General features: G+C 39.1%; 2 protein-coding genes and 1 pseudogene across 2 annotated transcripts; all 3 read right to left on the bottom strand.

The window, feature by feature from the left end:
* Positions 1-2,879: 2,879 nt before the first annotated feature.
* LOC113134183 (acyl-coenzyme A thioesterase 1-like) lies at positions 2,880-4,319 on the bottom strand (annotated as a pseudogene).
* A 2,740-nt stretch (positions 4,320-7,059) lies between these two features.
* On the bottom strand, positions 7,060-9,933 carry LOC113134578 (acyl-coenzyme A thioesterase 3-like). Its single transcript, XM_026314026.1, has 3 exons — positions 9,477-9,933; positions 8,847-9,034; positions 7,060-8,022 (listed from the first exon to the last, which is right to left on the bottom strand). The coding sequence occupies exons 1-3, from the start codon at positions 9,931-9,933 to the stop codon at positions 7,414-7,416; spliced, it is 1,254 nt and encodes a 417-aa protein (XP_026169811.1). The 3' UTR covers positions 7,060-7,413.
* A 3,043-nt stretch (positions 9,934-12,976) lies between these two features.
* LOC113134589 (acyl-coenzyme A thioesterase 1-like) lies at positions 12,977-14,755 on the bottom strand. Its single transcript, XM_026314037.1, has 3 exons — positions 14,193-14,755; positions 13,791-13,993; positions 12,977-13,585 (listed from the first exon to the last, which is right to left on the bottom strand). Exons 1-3 carry the CDS (start codon positions 14,647-14,649, stop codon positions 12,977-12,979), a joined length of 1,269 nt encoding a protein of 422 aa, XP_026169822.1. The 5' UTR covers positions 14,650-14,755.
* Positions 14,756-15,999: the final 1,244 nt, after the last annotated feature.

Genomic DNA, 15,999 nt, shown 5'->3' with positions numbered 1-15,999 from the left:
TCTCCAAGAATAAACTGGCTGTTACTGACCTGATTCACCTTTCCTGGTATAAACACTGCTGGTTCCTGTGGATGAAGCTCAGTGCAGCTGCAAACTTTGTCCAGCAGAAGACGCTCACTAACCTGTGTTTGTTTTACACAACTGAGGGAAACACAAAACATCAATGATAGAATATTCACCTCAATAATATATTTAAATCATTGTATTTGATTATTTGCATTTTTATATACATAATATTTCTATGCCACCACATTTACTCAACAGTATGTGTTTGACAACTGCACTTACTTTGCAGATTTTCTTTAAATTGCACATTATAGCACAGTCCCCTTTAAGGCAGAAGATACAAGTGTTTATGTGATTATTTTGCAAGTCTCAAGTCTCTAATGGTTGAGAGTAGCAATCTAGTCTCCTACATGCAGTCCAGACTGCCTAGAAATCTGCACTGATATATCTTAATTATTGCAAACCATGTACTGTATTATAATCACTCCATTATCTATTAATATATACAGTATCAGCACTGATTAGTTGTTTGGTTGATGACTAAACTGGCTATTACTATGTGGTATATGAAAAAAAAAACACACCCCCCTGCCACAAAATCATGTAAATGACTTTATTTACCTGATTTCATTCCAGGTCTGTAATATTGTCTTCAGTGTCATCTAAGAAGTGAACTAAGAATGTATGTCTAGTTTGTGAAATTGACTTATCTGTCTGTTGTTTACAGTTGACTTTCAGCTTATACATTTCCTTAATGTTAATGAGCTGAACAACCTAAAAAAGTCAATTAAAGACTGTTCGCATGTCCCAGAACCGGAGCCCAAACCAAGCCTTTTAAGAACAAGTCTGAAATCAAGTCTCAAGTCACTGTATGTGTGATTTAAGACTTGAGTTAAAATCCCAAGTCTAAATCCAAGACTTTATCTATGGTGTTTATTTATACAAACTGTGCTGCTGCAACACTCTAACTTCCCTTTGGGACTGACCATCTACCTGCCTGTCTATAATCAATAACTAAAAACAGAATTTACAATTTTTTTTAATATTATACCAGAAATGACTTAAAATTACAAAAGATTACAAGACAGCCACTAAAACTATTTGCCAGGCCTGAGTTATAAATGCAATGTTCTATAATAGCATCTATAATTTGGCTTTAGTCTGTGTAGCATCACAGCTCAGGTGAGCTCTTGGAACTCCTGGATCTTCTTCCACAGGTGAACTTCAGCTGTTGTGTGGGCCCTGGACTGACCCCCCCACAGGACTGGTTTGCCTGCAACCCAATGAAAGCTGGACGGGCAGAATGGACCATAAGGTGGCTCCAGCCAGTGTCCAGCTCCAGGGTAACACAGAGACTCAAAGTTCTCTTTCCCATGGCGCTTCAGTCTCTCCACCATCTGGTCCATGTAAGCCTTGCTGTCCCAGTTGAGGTCGTCCTCTGAAGCTATAAAGAGGAAACATCCCTTGGCTTGTTCAGTGGGGACCAGACTGCCCTTGTTCTCCTCTGCCAGGAGATTGTGCACAGCATACTTGACCACGCTAGCCCCTGACTCTCTACTGTGAATAACAGAATAATCTCTACTAAGCAGGATTTAAATCTGTTTCCATGAATCACAACCAGGCCACAGCAACCACGTCCTGGGGGACAGGTTTATTTCTGTTGTGGCAAAATCACCTGAACTTAATATTTAAGTAATGAAAAAAAATTGACATCACAAAGTAGAGACTGTGTAAAACAAGTTATCTTCCAGGGATCTAATATTTAACAAGCCAAATAAGCAGAGGCATCAAATGAAACCTTTCAAAATTGGAAGAACTAGGCAACAGGGTAACAGCCTTATTAAAATAAAAGTATTAGGGTGAGTTTTAGTATATATGCTTCATTGTAGACAAAGCCTCAGTGTACCACTGAAAATGTTTGTCATGTTTTGCTGGATAAAATGTCAGCTACGTGTCCAAACACTGGGTATTGTAGTTTAGTTTCTGGAACAATTGTTATAACAACATTGTTTATTTAGTTAAAAAATGGCATTAAGAATTAAATTAAGCACCACACTGTGCTACAACTTGAGGCTTGTTTTTTTTTTTACATTTATTTGTTTACATGTTGGAAAATCAAGTTTGCAAACATATTTACAGAGTATAAGCTGAGGCTTCAGTAACAGGCACTCATGATGTACACTGCAAAACTTGGTAAGGAGACAAAATGAGATAATTTGGAAGAAATTTTGAAAAAATCTTTAAGTTCAACTTGAATGAAATGTGTCCATATACAAGACTGAAAAATACCAAATAGAAAATATCAGCTTACACAGTATCTTTCTCAATGAGAGGAAGGACAATTTACTACTACAGTCTAAATAAGTCTCGGGGCACAGGGCCCATATAGAATGAAAGAAATGTGGGTGGTGATTTTATGTGTTTCTGTTAATTTACACAAATCCCAACATTTAATTTGAAATTCTCACCATAACGTTGTTTAATACAGAAACAGGTTTCTTTTATTTGTCTATGCTGTAAACCTCCATAGTTGTCTGAAACGTTCATCACACTGTTACACCAAATGACACAGGTCCTTCTGTTTTCAAGAGTGAGATCCATGTTTGAGATCTCTGCAAAATGCTAAATGCATCTTACTATGTTCGTCTTTTAAACATATTCAGCCCATACTAAGTTAAAATGAATCACATAAATAATATTTAAAGGAAAAACATTAAAAGTAATATTATATTGTATAATTATATAATGTATTATATAATATTCAAAGTTCTACCCAAAAGAAGAAGCATAAACATGATCTGCTATAATTACTCAGCAGCCGTGTTATCGTGATTTGCTATTATATTTTTATATTTTTCTTATCTTATTTGAATCTATGATTTCGCTTTAGTTTGTGCAGCATCACAGCTCAGGTGAGTTCTGAAAAACTCCTGGATCTTTGACCACAGGTGGACTTCAGCTTCAGCATGGGCCCTGGCTTCACCCCCCCACAGGACTACATGGTGAACTATCCTATGAAAGCTGGAGGGGCAGTATGGACCATAAGGTGGCTCAAGCAGGTGTCCAGCTCCAGGGTAACACAGAGTCTCAAAGTTCTCCTTCCCATGGTGCTTCAGTCTCTCCGCCATCTGGTCCATGTAAGCCTTGCTGTCCCAGTTAAGGTCGTCCTCTGAAGCCACAAAGAGGAAATGTCCCTTGGCCTGTTCAGTGGGGACCAGGCTGTACTTGTTCTCCTCTGCCAGGGGATCTCCAAGACCATACTTGATTATGCTAGCTCCTGACTCAGTGGTAATGAGCTTAGTGATGTCAGACCCTAAGGGTGAGATGATTTGATGATTCTGATAATAAAGAGGAACACTTACAACAGCATTGCAGCCATTAATGGACACTACAGCTTTAACACCTGATACAAACGCAGCAAGTGAAAGTGCGATATCACCTCCCTTTGATCGTGCCATTATGCCAACTCCTTTACTGCCCACTTTTGGTTGTTGTTGTAAAAAATCTACTGCTTCTTTAAAATGGTCCAGATGCATCTGTTTGATATTGTCAGGGTGATCAGTGTAAACTGGTACAGTCAGAACCATAAACCCTCTGCTGGCCAGCAGACTGGCTCTTTTCTCACACATTAAGGTGCAGAGATCCAACACTGCAGGAAATGGACCTTCTCCTGGATCATAAGACATATACAACACAGTAAATGTCTATAGAGAATCACAGGAAATCTTAGCTCATTACATAATGTGCATCCTTGAAATTCTGATGCAATGACACTAAACTGATACAACTACTACAAACAGTGATAACTACAGTACTGTATGTTGTACAGACTGTGGTGAAAAGTACAGAACTATTTACCTGGGGGGGTAAACAGGACTCCCTGAAAATTCCTCCCTTTGACAGGAACCCGGCTGACCCCGTTTCCAGTCAGAGGCCTCTCATTGGTCACCTCTGCCAACATCCTGTCCTCCCTGTCCTCCTCATGCACAGAGAACTTCACCACATGGGGATGTAGTGCACATGATTTTTGAAACCTTTTGTGCAAAGTCTCTGCCTTCATGGACCACAGCAGACCCATGGGTTCAACCCCAAAGTAGCTCCCACTGAGTGAGGGGTCTCTGAGCAGGTCTATCTTCCCGCTCCCATCAGTCCTGTAGGTGGCTGAGGAGCTGAACACCACTCCTTTCTCGTCTTGATCTGGCTCTCATGGTGACCACCTGCCTCGACCTCAGCCCCTCCACCTTCACCTGAACAGGCTGGTCAAACAAACATCTGGCACTCGGCAGCAGCCTCAGTCTGACTTGGGAGGACATCTTTCCACAGACTACAGATCCTCTCTCCACAGACTACAGATCCTCTCTCCACAGACTACAGATCCTCTCTCCACAGACTACAGATCCTCTCTGCACAGACTACAGATCCTCTTTTCAGACTACAGATCCTCTCTTCACAGACTACAGATCCACTCTTCAGATTTTGACTTTTCCTGTGGATGTACCAAAGTCAATAAGAAAGTTATAATTTTTGTAAAATGTGATATAGGATAAACATAATCAATGAATCCATTATGAGTTCAATAACTATATCAACACAAACACATTAGAAATAAACTCATACCAATAATTAACTAAACATCCCCATAAGTTTTTCTTTTATATTTTTTCATGTGAACTTACTGTTTTACTGTCTTTGCAATGCTGTTGATGCAAGTGTGTTATATTTTCTGTCATGAGTCCCTCTGGGGACTTCCTGCCAGAGGACTCTTATTTTTTATTGACTTCCTGTTTCCCCCCTGTTCTGGTCTCTGGCAGCTTTATGTTAGTAATTTGTGTCTATTAGCTTCACCTGGTCCTATTATGTTCACCTGTGTTCTATCACCTTTTGTGTTCTCCCTATTTATACCTCCCTTCTTCCTTTGTTCCCTGCAGAAGCATTAGTTAGTTGTCAGATTCAGTTGATGTACCAGTGGAAGTGTTCTTAGTTTCGACTGTCTCATCCTGTTTGTTTGAATTTGTGTTTTGTGCCCTGGAGTTCCCAGGAAAAAGTAACGCCTTGTTTTACCTGCATTTGGGTTCAACTTTCTCTCCCGCACCTCCACACACACGCCAACCCGTGATATGTTCAGTTCAAATCCATGTTTCAGACATACATCAGATACATATTTTAGCAACATTCATATGATACGATGCTCAGACTTTGTTTTCAGGATATAACCATTAACCAGGTTCCTACTCAAATTATAAATATTTTCATTTGGATGTGCTGTGCACCCCATGACCTCATATTTGTTCCCCTTTTCTTTGTCTTTCTACATTATTAAAATGCTTTTAAATAAAAAGTTAGGAACAGGCTCATTTCTCTGTAAATACAAAGGAGTTAGTGTGTAATAAACGGTGCAAATGGAGACAAGTCAGAAAAAAGACACTTGACTTACCTGCAGTAAAGCAGTTATTGATCTGAGAGGAAAATGATCAGCTGAGTTTTAAAGTCCTCTGTTTGCTTCTCTGCTCCTCCTCTGATGATGCACAGTCTACTAAGTATTTTGTCTTAACTCAACCTCAGAGACAGAACGTTCTGTCTGTGGTAAACAAAAAGATGACTAAGGTTTCAGAAGGATCAGTATGTACTTGGACTGTTCCCATGGTCCAATATTGGGATGATGTTTATTTTACTTTCCAATACCATGACAGCACACAGGTCAATATCTTGATCAATAATTAAAATAACAGCTGTTTGACTTTTTGGACAAAATAAAATTACAAAAAAAATGTTTTTAGTCTCAAAGTGAAAAAAAGGGTTCTACAAAGTAATGTCAATTAAATAAAAACATGTAATGTGAAATAAGTGATTGAGCTTTTTTTAGGGACTCCACCCACCCTGCATGCACTTTTATGTCCCTCTTCCCTCTGATAGTTTAGAAACAAACACAAGAGGGATGAAATTTAAGAATATTCACCTCTTCATTGTATTTGATTATTTACAAATGTTCATATGTTATTCCACACCATCACGTTTACTCAACATGTCTTTTCAACTTGATAAGCATCAAATGTCTTTCAGTGTTATGGCAGCACATGCCCTGCACATACTGTGCTGCTGTAATACTATGACTTCCCTAGTGTAAGAAATGTTTTAGTACTACACAGAATATGACCTGAAATGGAACAAAGGAACACAGGAGGTATAAATAGACTCAGGACAGAACTAATTAACACAGATGGAGCTGATCTAAACTGATGAAATAATGAGAAATAAAGCTACCTATTACTGATCAAAGATACACAGGAAACCCAAACACCAAAATCAAAGTCCAACAGGAAACGGAAACCTAGGTTCATAACAGATTGGAAAAATAGGAATGTTGCATGGGCTGTTTGCTTTCATCCACACTCCAGTGTGGGAATTATTACCTTTATTACATTATAACTTAAGGCATAAGGCATTATTACAGTTATAGTTATGAAGCATTTGGTATGTGCAAAACAGTAGTAGCTTAGAGATGAACATGTTTTTCAGTAATTGCAAGGTTTCTCACAGTGCAAGAAGTGAACTAGACATAACATCAGATAGGATGTGCATGTTGCTTTTGTTGTTGTATTCTGTCTTGCAGGAACAGGTTGACCTCTGCCTGGAGGCATGGCAACATCAGGTTATCTCACCCTTCTCAACCTATGGGAGAGGAACACTTTCACTTAGGAACTTCCTAAAGATTGCACATTTTGTTCTGTAATATTATCATTGGGTCGAGGGAAGAATAGCCAGTCAGACTTCTTGCCCTGACAGAGAGTGTGTTATTGGCTAGGGAAAGTTTGACCCAGAGCTCTGTAACTGCTTTATCCAGTGTGTTTTAATAAACGGACTATTTGAAACCATATTTATCGCCTCTGCTTTATTGATCAAACGAACACGTGGAACTGAGGGAGAAAATTGCAGTTCCAACACCAACTTTAAGTAAATCTACTGTGGGGTGAATACACACAGACTCCCTCATTCAGACAGGACACACGAACACGGTGTCATGCACACTCAGAAAAGTTACATCAGTTCACTGCTGTGAATAATGAGAAATGGGTATTTATTTATGTATTAACCATAACATTTGATACCAAAATATTATGCATGTTTTTAATCAGAATCATATATATCATTTTACTTTGAAATGGCAAAAAGAGCAGGTTACTATATTTCAACAGTTTGCATCACCTTTGATAAATTAACTGAAATTCAAAATGAATTAACTTCTGTTTGAGTTACATTTCTACTAGCTGAATGTTCATTAATGTGCACAAAACCACATATTGAAAGTTCTACTCATTACAAAACAAACAAGCATAAACATGATCAACTATTGTTAATTAGCAGCCATGAGACCTTGATCTGTTATTATTTCTCTTATCTTATTTGCATCTATAACTTGGGTTTAGTTTGTGCAGCATCACAGCTCAGGTGAGTTTTGAAGAACTCCTGGATCTTTGACCACAGATGGACTTCAGCTGCAGCATGGGCCCTGGCTTCACCCCCCCACAGCACCACATAGGAAATAACTCCACTAAAACTGGAGGGGCAGTATGGACTATAAGGTGGCTCCATCAAGTGTCCAGCTCCAGGGTACCGCACAGTCTCAAAGTTCTCTTTCCCATGGTGCTTCAGTCTCTCCACCATCTGGTCCATACAAGCCTTGGTGTCCCAGCAGTGGTCGTCCTCTGCTGCCACAAAGAGGAAACGTCCCTTGGCTTGTTCGATGGGGACCAGGCTGCCCTTGTTCTTCTCTGCCAAGGGATTTCCAAGACCGTACTTGATTATGCTAGCTCCAGATTCAGTGTGAATCATCTTATTGGTGTCAAACAGTAAAGGTGGGATGATTTGTTGGTTCTCATAGTACAAAGGAACAAGTGAAACAGCACTGCAGCCATTAATCCACACTGTGGCCTCAACACCTGGTACAAAAGCAGCAAGTGAAAGTGCAATTTCTCCTCCCTTTGATTGTGATACTATGCCAACTCCTTTACTGCCCACCTGAGAAGAGATATATTAGCAAATTAGTGGTGTTATAATATGTTTAATGAAGACTTTTCAGATATTGGGATATAAAGCTGAATCAAGACATTAGTGTAAATAATAGCTAAAATCTCCAAAGTCCCAAGTAATGCACCTTTCAAAAACTTGTAATACCAACATAGTTTTAAAGAAAAAACTGTATAAGATCACATAAGAATAGTAGAGTAGAGCAAGTAGAGCAGGTTGACCATGAACCAAAGGTTTGGTGATTTGATCCTTGGCCTCCCTGGTCCACAGACCAAAGTGTGCTTGGGCAAGACACTGAACCTCAAGTTGCCCCTGGTGGCTGTTCCACCGGTGTATGAATGTGTGAGCGAGTGGGTGAATGGACAAATAGTGTGAAAGTGCTTTGAGTACACTTGAATGTAGAAAAGTGCTATACAAGTATAAGACCATTTACCATTTTGATTACTTTGCCAGTTCTTGTTCTGTTCAAAATGACACTCCAAATTGATCTCCAGCTGATATGTTGCTTGAGCCACCAGAGTTAGACAAAGTTAGTAATGTTCTCATCAAAATCTGCTTTTTGTGTGAACATTTTCTCTCTTTTTATAAATATCCTTCCACTAATGCTGAACAAAACACAAAGAGCCATTTTTTTGTTAAGAGGTTATATCTTTGGAAGATATTCACTTAATATGACAAACTCAAACTGGCAAAGATTTATATGAACACCAGGAAAACGTGAATACAAGAGGAGCATGTTCCAATATTCATCAGGGCAACTAACTTGTGATTTAAGACAAAGCTGAAAGACCCTTTAAAAGCATCAGTGACTTCACCTTTGGTTGTTGTTGTAAAAAATCCACTGCTTCTTTAAAATGGTCCAGATTTGTCTGTTTGACATTGTGAGGTTTGTCAGTGTAAACTGGTACAGCCAGAACCACAAAGCCTTTGTTGGCCAGCAGACTGGCTCTTTTCTCAGATGCAAAGGTGGACACATCCAACACTGCAGGAAACGGACCTTGTCCTGGATCATAAGACATATACAGAGGCAGGACAAAGCATGTGAATCACTTGGAATTAACTGGTTTAGATAGATTTAGATTAAGATAAACTTGATTGGTCCATAAGGGAAATTCCTTGGTCACAGTAGCTCAGTTACATACAGACAAACTTGAAAACTATTAAATAATAAAAATGAAAATATTTAACATGAAATGTGGTCTGATGTTCTTTAGAGCCACTTGTGTCTAATCTGATAACAAACAAAAAATCAAATGTTTTGTCTTTAATCATCACACCCATTAAAAATTCCCAATGCTGCAGGAAAAAAAAGTGAACCCTTGGAGTAAATAGCTGGTCGAACCTCCTTTGGCAGCAGTGACGTTCAGTAGCTCTGGATCAGATGTGCACAATGTTCAGGATGAATTTTTAGCCATTTTACAGAACTGCAGTACAGAATTATTTACCTGGGGGGGTAAACAGGACTCCCTGAAAATTCCTCCCTTTGACAGGAACCCGGCTGACCCCGTTTCCAATCAGAAGCCTCTCATTGGTCACCTCTGCCAACATCCTGTCCTCCCTGCCCTCCTCATGCACAGAGAACTTCACCACATGGGGTTGTAGTGCATTGTCCTTGAAAAAGTACTTGTGTAAGGCGTCTGCCTTCATCGACCACAGCAGACCCATGGGTTCAACCCCAACGTAGCTCCCACTGAGTGAGGGGTCTCTGAGCAAGTCTATTTTCCCGCTCCCATCAGCCCTGTAGGTGGCTGAGGAGCTGAACACCACTCCTTTCTCGTCCATTGATCTGGCTCTCATGGTGACCACCTGCCTCGACCTCAGCCCCTCCACCTTCACCTGAACAGGCTGGTCAAACAAACATCTGGCACTTGGCAGCAGCCTCAGTCTGACTTGGGAGGACATCTTTCCACAGACTACAGATCCTCTCTCCACAGACAACAGATCCTGTCTCCACAGACTACAGATCCTCTCTTCACAGACTACAGATCCTCTCTTCACAGACTTAAAGATCCTCTCTTCACAGACTACAGATCCTCTCTCCACAGACTACAGATCCTCTCTTCACAGACTACAAATCCTCTCTCCACAGACTACAGATCCTCTCTTCACAGACTTTGACTTTTCCTGTGATCGTACCAAAGTCAATGAGAAAGTTACAATTTTTGTAAAATCTGATATGGGATACACATAATCAATGAATCAATTATAAGTTCAATAACTATATCAACACAAACACATTAGAAATAAACTCATACCAATAATTAACTAAACATCCCCATAAGTTTGTCTTTTATATTTTTTCATGTGAACTTACTGTTTTATTGTCTTTGCAATGCTGTTGATGCATGTGTGTTATATGTTCAGTTCAAATCCATGTTTCAGACATACATCAGATACATATTTTAGCAACATTCATATGATACGATGCTCAGACTTTGTTTTCAGGATATAACCATTAACCAGGTTACTACTCAAATTATAAATATTTTCATTTGGATGTGCTGTGCACCCCATGACCTCATATTTGTTCCCCTTTTCTTTGTCTTCCTACATTATTAAAATGCTTTTAAATAAAAAGTTAGGAACAGGCTCATTTCTCTGTAAATACAAAGGAGTTAGTGTGTAATAAACGGTGCAAATGGAGACAAGTCAGAAAAAAGACACTTGACTTACCTGCAGTAAAGCAGTTATTGATCTGAGAGGAAAATGATCAGCTGGATTTTAAAGTCCTCTGTTTGCTTCTCTGCTCCTCCTCTGATGATGCACAGTCCAGTCTACTAAGTATTTTGTCTGAACTCAACCTCAGAGACAGAACGTTCTGTCTGTGCTAACAAAAAAGATGTGTGAGGGTTCAGATGGATCAGTATGTACTTGAACTGTTCCAATGGTCCAACATTGGGATGATGTTTATTTTACTTTCCAATACCATGACAGCACACAGGTCAATATCTTGATCAATAATTAAAATAACAGCTGTTTGATTTTTAACGTACTGAGCATATGGCCATATGGTGAAGTGTATCCTGCAGGAGTGTTTTGAGATGTTTTAGTACATGTTTTATTTTTGCTGTGACTGTAACTGATGTTAACACAATAAATAATGTTGCAGATATAATTATAACAATATATTTCTCGCCTTCATTTCTTTTGATTTCTAATAAGAAAAATACAAGTACAGCAAGAAACATGTCTTGATCGAGTTTGAGAGTCACACTTGTATTACACTTATTTCTGTTACTGACTGATGTGCTGATGTTTTTCTTAATAAACCTAATACTGGTGTTGTCCATAAAATATTAGAAAAAGGTGAAACTCTCCAAAGTCATTAGAATGTGCTTTAAATTGCTTGTTTTGTCAGATCAACAGTTGAAAACCTCAGACATTAACGTCATATGTCAAAGAACAACAGATATTAACATGGAAAAAATTCACCACCTTTTGTTCATTTTATAAATCAATCATGGTCAATATAATTTGACTTTTTGGACAAAATAAAATTACAAAAAAAATGTTTTTAGTCTCAAAGTGAAAAAAAGGGTTCTACAAAGTAATGTCAATTAAATAAAAACATGTAATGTGAAATAAGTGATTGAGCTTTATTTTAGGGACTCCACCCACCCTGCATGCACTTTTATGTCCCTCTTCCCTCTGGAAGGAGGCTGCGGAGCATTCACAGCAGGACTACCAGACTGAAGAACAGTTTTTTCAATAGCTGTGAGACTGATGAAAACTAAATGTTTATGTGAGACTTGCACTGTCTACACAAATGTGTTTACCTGAGCCATGTTTGCACAATAACAAAGCTATAGTTTCTTCTATCTGGTGCTCAGTACCACATGTGCAATATGTGTCCTAGATTTGTCTAATCTTGTATATAGTATTTTATCTTAGTTTCTTATTTAGATAGTACTGTTTATTTATCCTTTGAATCCTTTGAATCTTGAAGCTCTGTGCAGCTGCAAACTTTGTCCAGCAGAGGACGCTCACTAACCTGTGTTTGCCTCAGCTGGGTAAAACCCTCTGATAGTTTAGAAACAAACACAAGAGGGAAGAAATTTAAGAATATTCACCTCTTCATTGTATTTGATTATTTACAAATGTTCATATGTTATTCTACACCATCACGTTTACTCAACATGTCTTTTCAACTTGATAAGCATCAAATGTCTTTCAGTGTTATGGCAGCACATGCCCTGCACATACTGTGCTGCTGTAATACTATGACTTCCCTAGTGTAAGAAATGTTTTAGTACTACACAGAATATGACCTGACAGGGAACAAAGGAACACAGGAGGTATAAATAGACTCAGGACAGAACTAATTAACACAGATGGAGCTGATCTAAACTGATGAACTAACGAGACACAGGAAACTCGAACACCAAAATAAATATCCAACAGGAAATGGAAACCTAGGCTCATAACAGATTGGAAAAATAGGAATGTTGCATGGGCTGTTTGCTTTCATCCACACTCCAGCTTTAAGTAAATCTTCTACTGTGGGGCGAATACACACAGACTCCCTCATTCAGACAGGACACATGAACACGGTGTCATGCACACTCAAAAAAGTTACATCAGTTCACTGCTGTGAATAATGAGAAATGGGTATTTATTTATGTATTAACCATAACATTTGATAGGAAAAATATTATGCATGTTTTTAATCAGAATCATATATATCATTTTACTCTGAAATGGCAAAAAGAGCAGGTTACTATATTTCAACAGTTTGCAAAACCTTTGATAAATTAACTGAAATTCAAAATGAATTAACTTCTGTTTGAGTTACATTTCTACTAGCTGAATGTTCATTAATGTGCACAAAACCACATATTGAAAGTTCTACTCATTACAAAACAAACAAGCATAAACATGATCAACTATAGTTAATTAGCAGCCCTGAGACCTTGAGCTGTGATTATTTCTCTTATCTTATTTGAATCTATAACTTGGGTTTAGTTTGTGCAGCATCACAGCTCAGGTGAGTTTTGAAGAACTCCTGGATCTTTGACCACAGGTGGACTTCAGCTGCAGCATGGGCCCTGGCTTCACCCCCCCACAAGACTACATAGGGTAGGACCCTATGAAAGCTGGAGGTGCAGTATGGACCATATGGTGCCTCCAGCAAGTGTCCAGCTCCAGGGTACCGCACAGTCTCAAAGTTCTCCTTCCCATGGTGCTTCAGTCTCTCCACCATCTGGTCCATGTAAACTTTGCTGTCCAAGCAGAGGTCGTCCTCTGAAGCCACAAAGAGGAAACGTCCCTTGGCTTGTTCAATGGGGACCAGGCTGTCCTTGTTCTTCTCTGCCACAGGATTTTCAAAACCGTACTTCATTATGCTAGCTCCTGATTCAGTGTGAATCAACTTGCTGGTATCAAACAGTAAAGGTGGGAAGATTTGTTGGTTTTTATAGTACAGAGGAACAAGCAAAACAGCACTGCAGCCATTAATCCACACTGTGGCCTCAACACCTGGTACAAAAGCAGTAAGTGAAAGTGCAATTTCTCCTCCCTTTGATTGTGATGCTATGCGAACTCCTTTACTGCCCACCTGAGAAGAAAAATAAATTAGCAAATAAGAGGTGTTATAATATGTTTAAACACAAAATTCAGGAATTTGGCAATTAAAATAAATATAGTTTGTGTTAAAAGGTTGTAATTTCGAAGATATTCAGTTAAAATGTCAAACTCAAACTGAAAAACGTGAAAACATTTATGCAGTGAAAGAGGACTGACCCTTTAAAAGCATAATTTACTTCACACAGCTCATATTTGGTTGTTGTTGTAAATAATCCACAAGCTTCTTTAAAATGGTCCAGATGCATCTGTTTGACATTGTCAGGGTGGTCACTGTAAACTGGTACAGTCAGAACCACAAAGCCTTTGTTGGCCAGCAGACTGGCTCTTTTCTCAGATGCAAAGGTGCAGAGATCCAACACTGCAGGAAATGGACCTTCTCCTGGATCATAAGACATATACAACACGGCAAATTTCTGGAGAGAATCATAGGAAATCTTAGCTCATTACATTGTATGAATCGTTGAATTTAATATTTTGATGCAATGACACTAAACTGTAACAACTACAAACACAGTCATAACTACAGCACTGTATGTTGTACAGACTGTGGTGAAAACATAAAGTACAGAACCATTTACCTGGGGGGGTAAACAGGACTCCCTGAAAATTCTTCCCTTTGACAGGAAGCCGGCTGACCCCGTTTCCAATCAGAAGCCTCTCATTGGTCACCTCTGCCAACATCCTGTCCTCCCTGTCCTCCTCATGTACAGAGAACTTCACCACATGGGGATTTAGTGCACATGGTTTTTGAAACTTTTTGTGCAAGGCATCTGCCTTCATTGACCACAGCAGACCCATGGGTTCAACCCCAACGTAGCTCCCACTGAGTGAGGGGTCTCTGAGCAGGTCTATCTCCCCGCTCCCATCAGCCCTGTAGGTGGCTGAGGAGCCGAACACCACTCCTGTCTCGTCCGTTGATCTGGCTCTCATGGTGACCACCTGCCTCGACCTCAGCCCCTCCACCTTCACCTGAACAGGCTGGTCAAACAAACATCTGGCACTCGGCAGCAGCCTCAGTCTGACTTGGGAGGACATCTCTCCACAGACAACAGATCCTCTCTCCACAGACTACAGATCCTCTCTCCACAGACTACAGATCCTCTCTCCAGAGACTACAGATCCTCTCTTCACAGACTACCGATCCTCTTTTCAGATTACAGATCTTCTCTTCACAGACTACAGATCCTCTTTTCAGACTACAGATCCTCTCTTCACAGACTACAGATCCTCTTTTCAGACTACAGCTCCTCTCTTCACAGACTACAGATCCTCTTTTCAGACTACAGCTCCTCTCTTCACAGATTACAGATCCTCTTTTCAGCCTACAGATCCTCTTTTCAGACTACAGATCCTCTCTTCACAGACTACAGATCCTCTCTTCATAGACTTTGTCCTGTGGACATAACAAAGTCAGTATGTAGTTACACTAATGGGGAATATTTCATAAGTAAACAAAAAAATCAATAAATTGACCATGACTTCAAGAACTATATCACCATTACTAAACAAAATTTAAAAAATAGAACTATACCTCTGATTATCTAAATATCCTTCTGACAATCATATTATATATTTTACTATATTTCTAGTAATAATCTAAACTTTTCATGTGCAGTCATGCAAAACAACAGGCTACACTGCATTATTTGACTATACTGTTGTTGCAATACAGCTGCTCTCGCTGGGATAACAGGATGCAAAAGCTCTGACAAATACAACAGCACCATCCTATTTAAATTTCATCAACAGGTAATAAAGCTTTAAACTGGACCTTGAAATACACAGAAAGCCAATGCAATGAAGTGAGAACCAGAATACTGTGCTCACATGTTTTTTCTGTCAGCAGATGAACAACTGTCTTTTGAACCATCTGTAAACAGTGAAGTAATCATTGATCCAGACGAACTGATAAAGAATTAAAGAATTCTGGATGAGATGTAATGAAGGCATGGATGACCACCTCAAACTCACTTCTTGGGAGTTAGAGCTTTGTGTTATTAACAAGTTTCAGCTGGAAAAAAAACTCAACAATGTGCTGATTTCCTTATCAATTTTAAAAGCAGATTTAAAGATTATGACAAAATGATGACAAAATAAGGCTAATGGACGATACAGACTGCCATGTTGGCCACCCACAATCATTTCTGTTTTATTTTTATTCAAAGTAAGAAAATCTGACTCCATCCATGCTTGTACATCTTTAAGACAATCCAGAAGAACCTGTATGAAGGCTTAACTGCTTGTGTTTAATAGCAGATAGATTTGCAGATCATCTGCAAAACAGCAAAATTTGATGTTAGATTTTTCAAAAATAGACTAGCAAGGTCAAATTTAAAAGAGCCATTTAGGTAAACTCCAAGATTTTTAACATGTGGGTGACAGTAG

This window comes from Mastacembelus armatus, chromosome 17 (assembly GCF_900324485.2).
Source record: "Mastacembelus armatus chromosome 17, fMasArm1.2, whole genome shotgun sequence".
Taxonomy (NCBI): Eukaryota; Metazoa; Chordata; class Actinopteri; order Synbranchiformes; family Mastacembelidae; genus Mastacembelus; species Mastacembelus armatus.
The sequence above is the reverse complement of the archived record's forward strand: the minus strand, read 5'-3'. Positions and strand labels throughout refer to the sequence as shown.

What these genes read in the sequence shown, in the direction of transcription:
- LOC113134578 (XM_026314026.1), bottom strand. Translation starts at nt 9,933, where the DNA reads ATGTCCTCCCAAGTCAGACTGAGGCTGCTGCCAAGTGCCAGATGTTTG. An exon ending in AGTCCTGTTTACCCCCCCAG is followed by an intron (nt 9,035 to 9,476) that starts GTAAATAATTCT and finishes CTTATGATCCAG; the next exon opens with GACAAGGTCCGTTTCCTGCA. An exon ending in TTTTACAACAACAACCAAAG is followed by an intron (nt 8,023 to 8,846) that starts GTGAAGTCACTG and finishes ATCTCTTCTCAG; the next exon opens with GTGGGCAGTAAAGGAGTTGG.
- LOC113134589 (XM_026314037.1), bottom strand. Translation starts at nt 14,649, where the DNA reads ATGTCCTCCCAAGTCAGACTGAGGCTGCTGCCGAGTGCCAGATGTTTG. An exon ending in AGTCCTGTTTACCCCCCCAG is followed by an intron (nt 13,994 to 14,192) that starts GTAAATGGTTCT and finishes CTTATGATCCAG; the next exon opens with GAGAAGGTCCATTTCCTGCA. An exon ending in CCAAATATGAGCTGTGTGAA is followed by an intron (nt 13,586 to 13,790) that starts GTAAATTATGCT and finishes TTTTCTTCTCAG; the next exon opens with GTGGGCAGTAAAGGAGTTCG.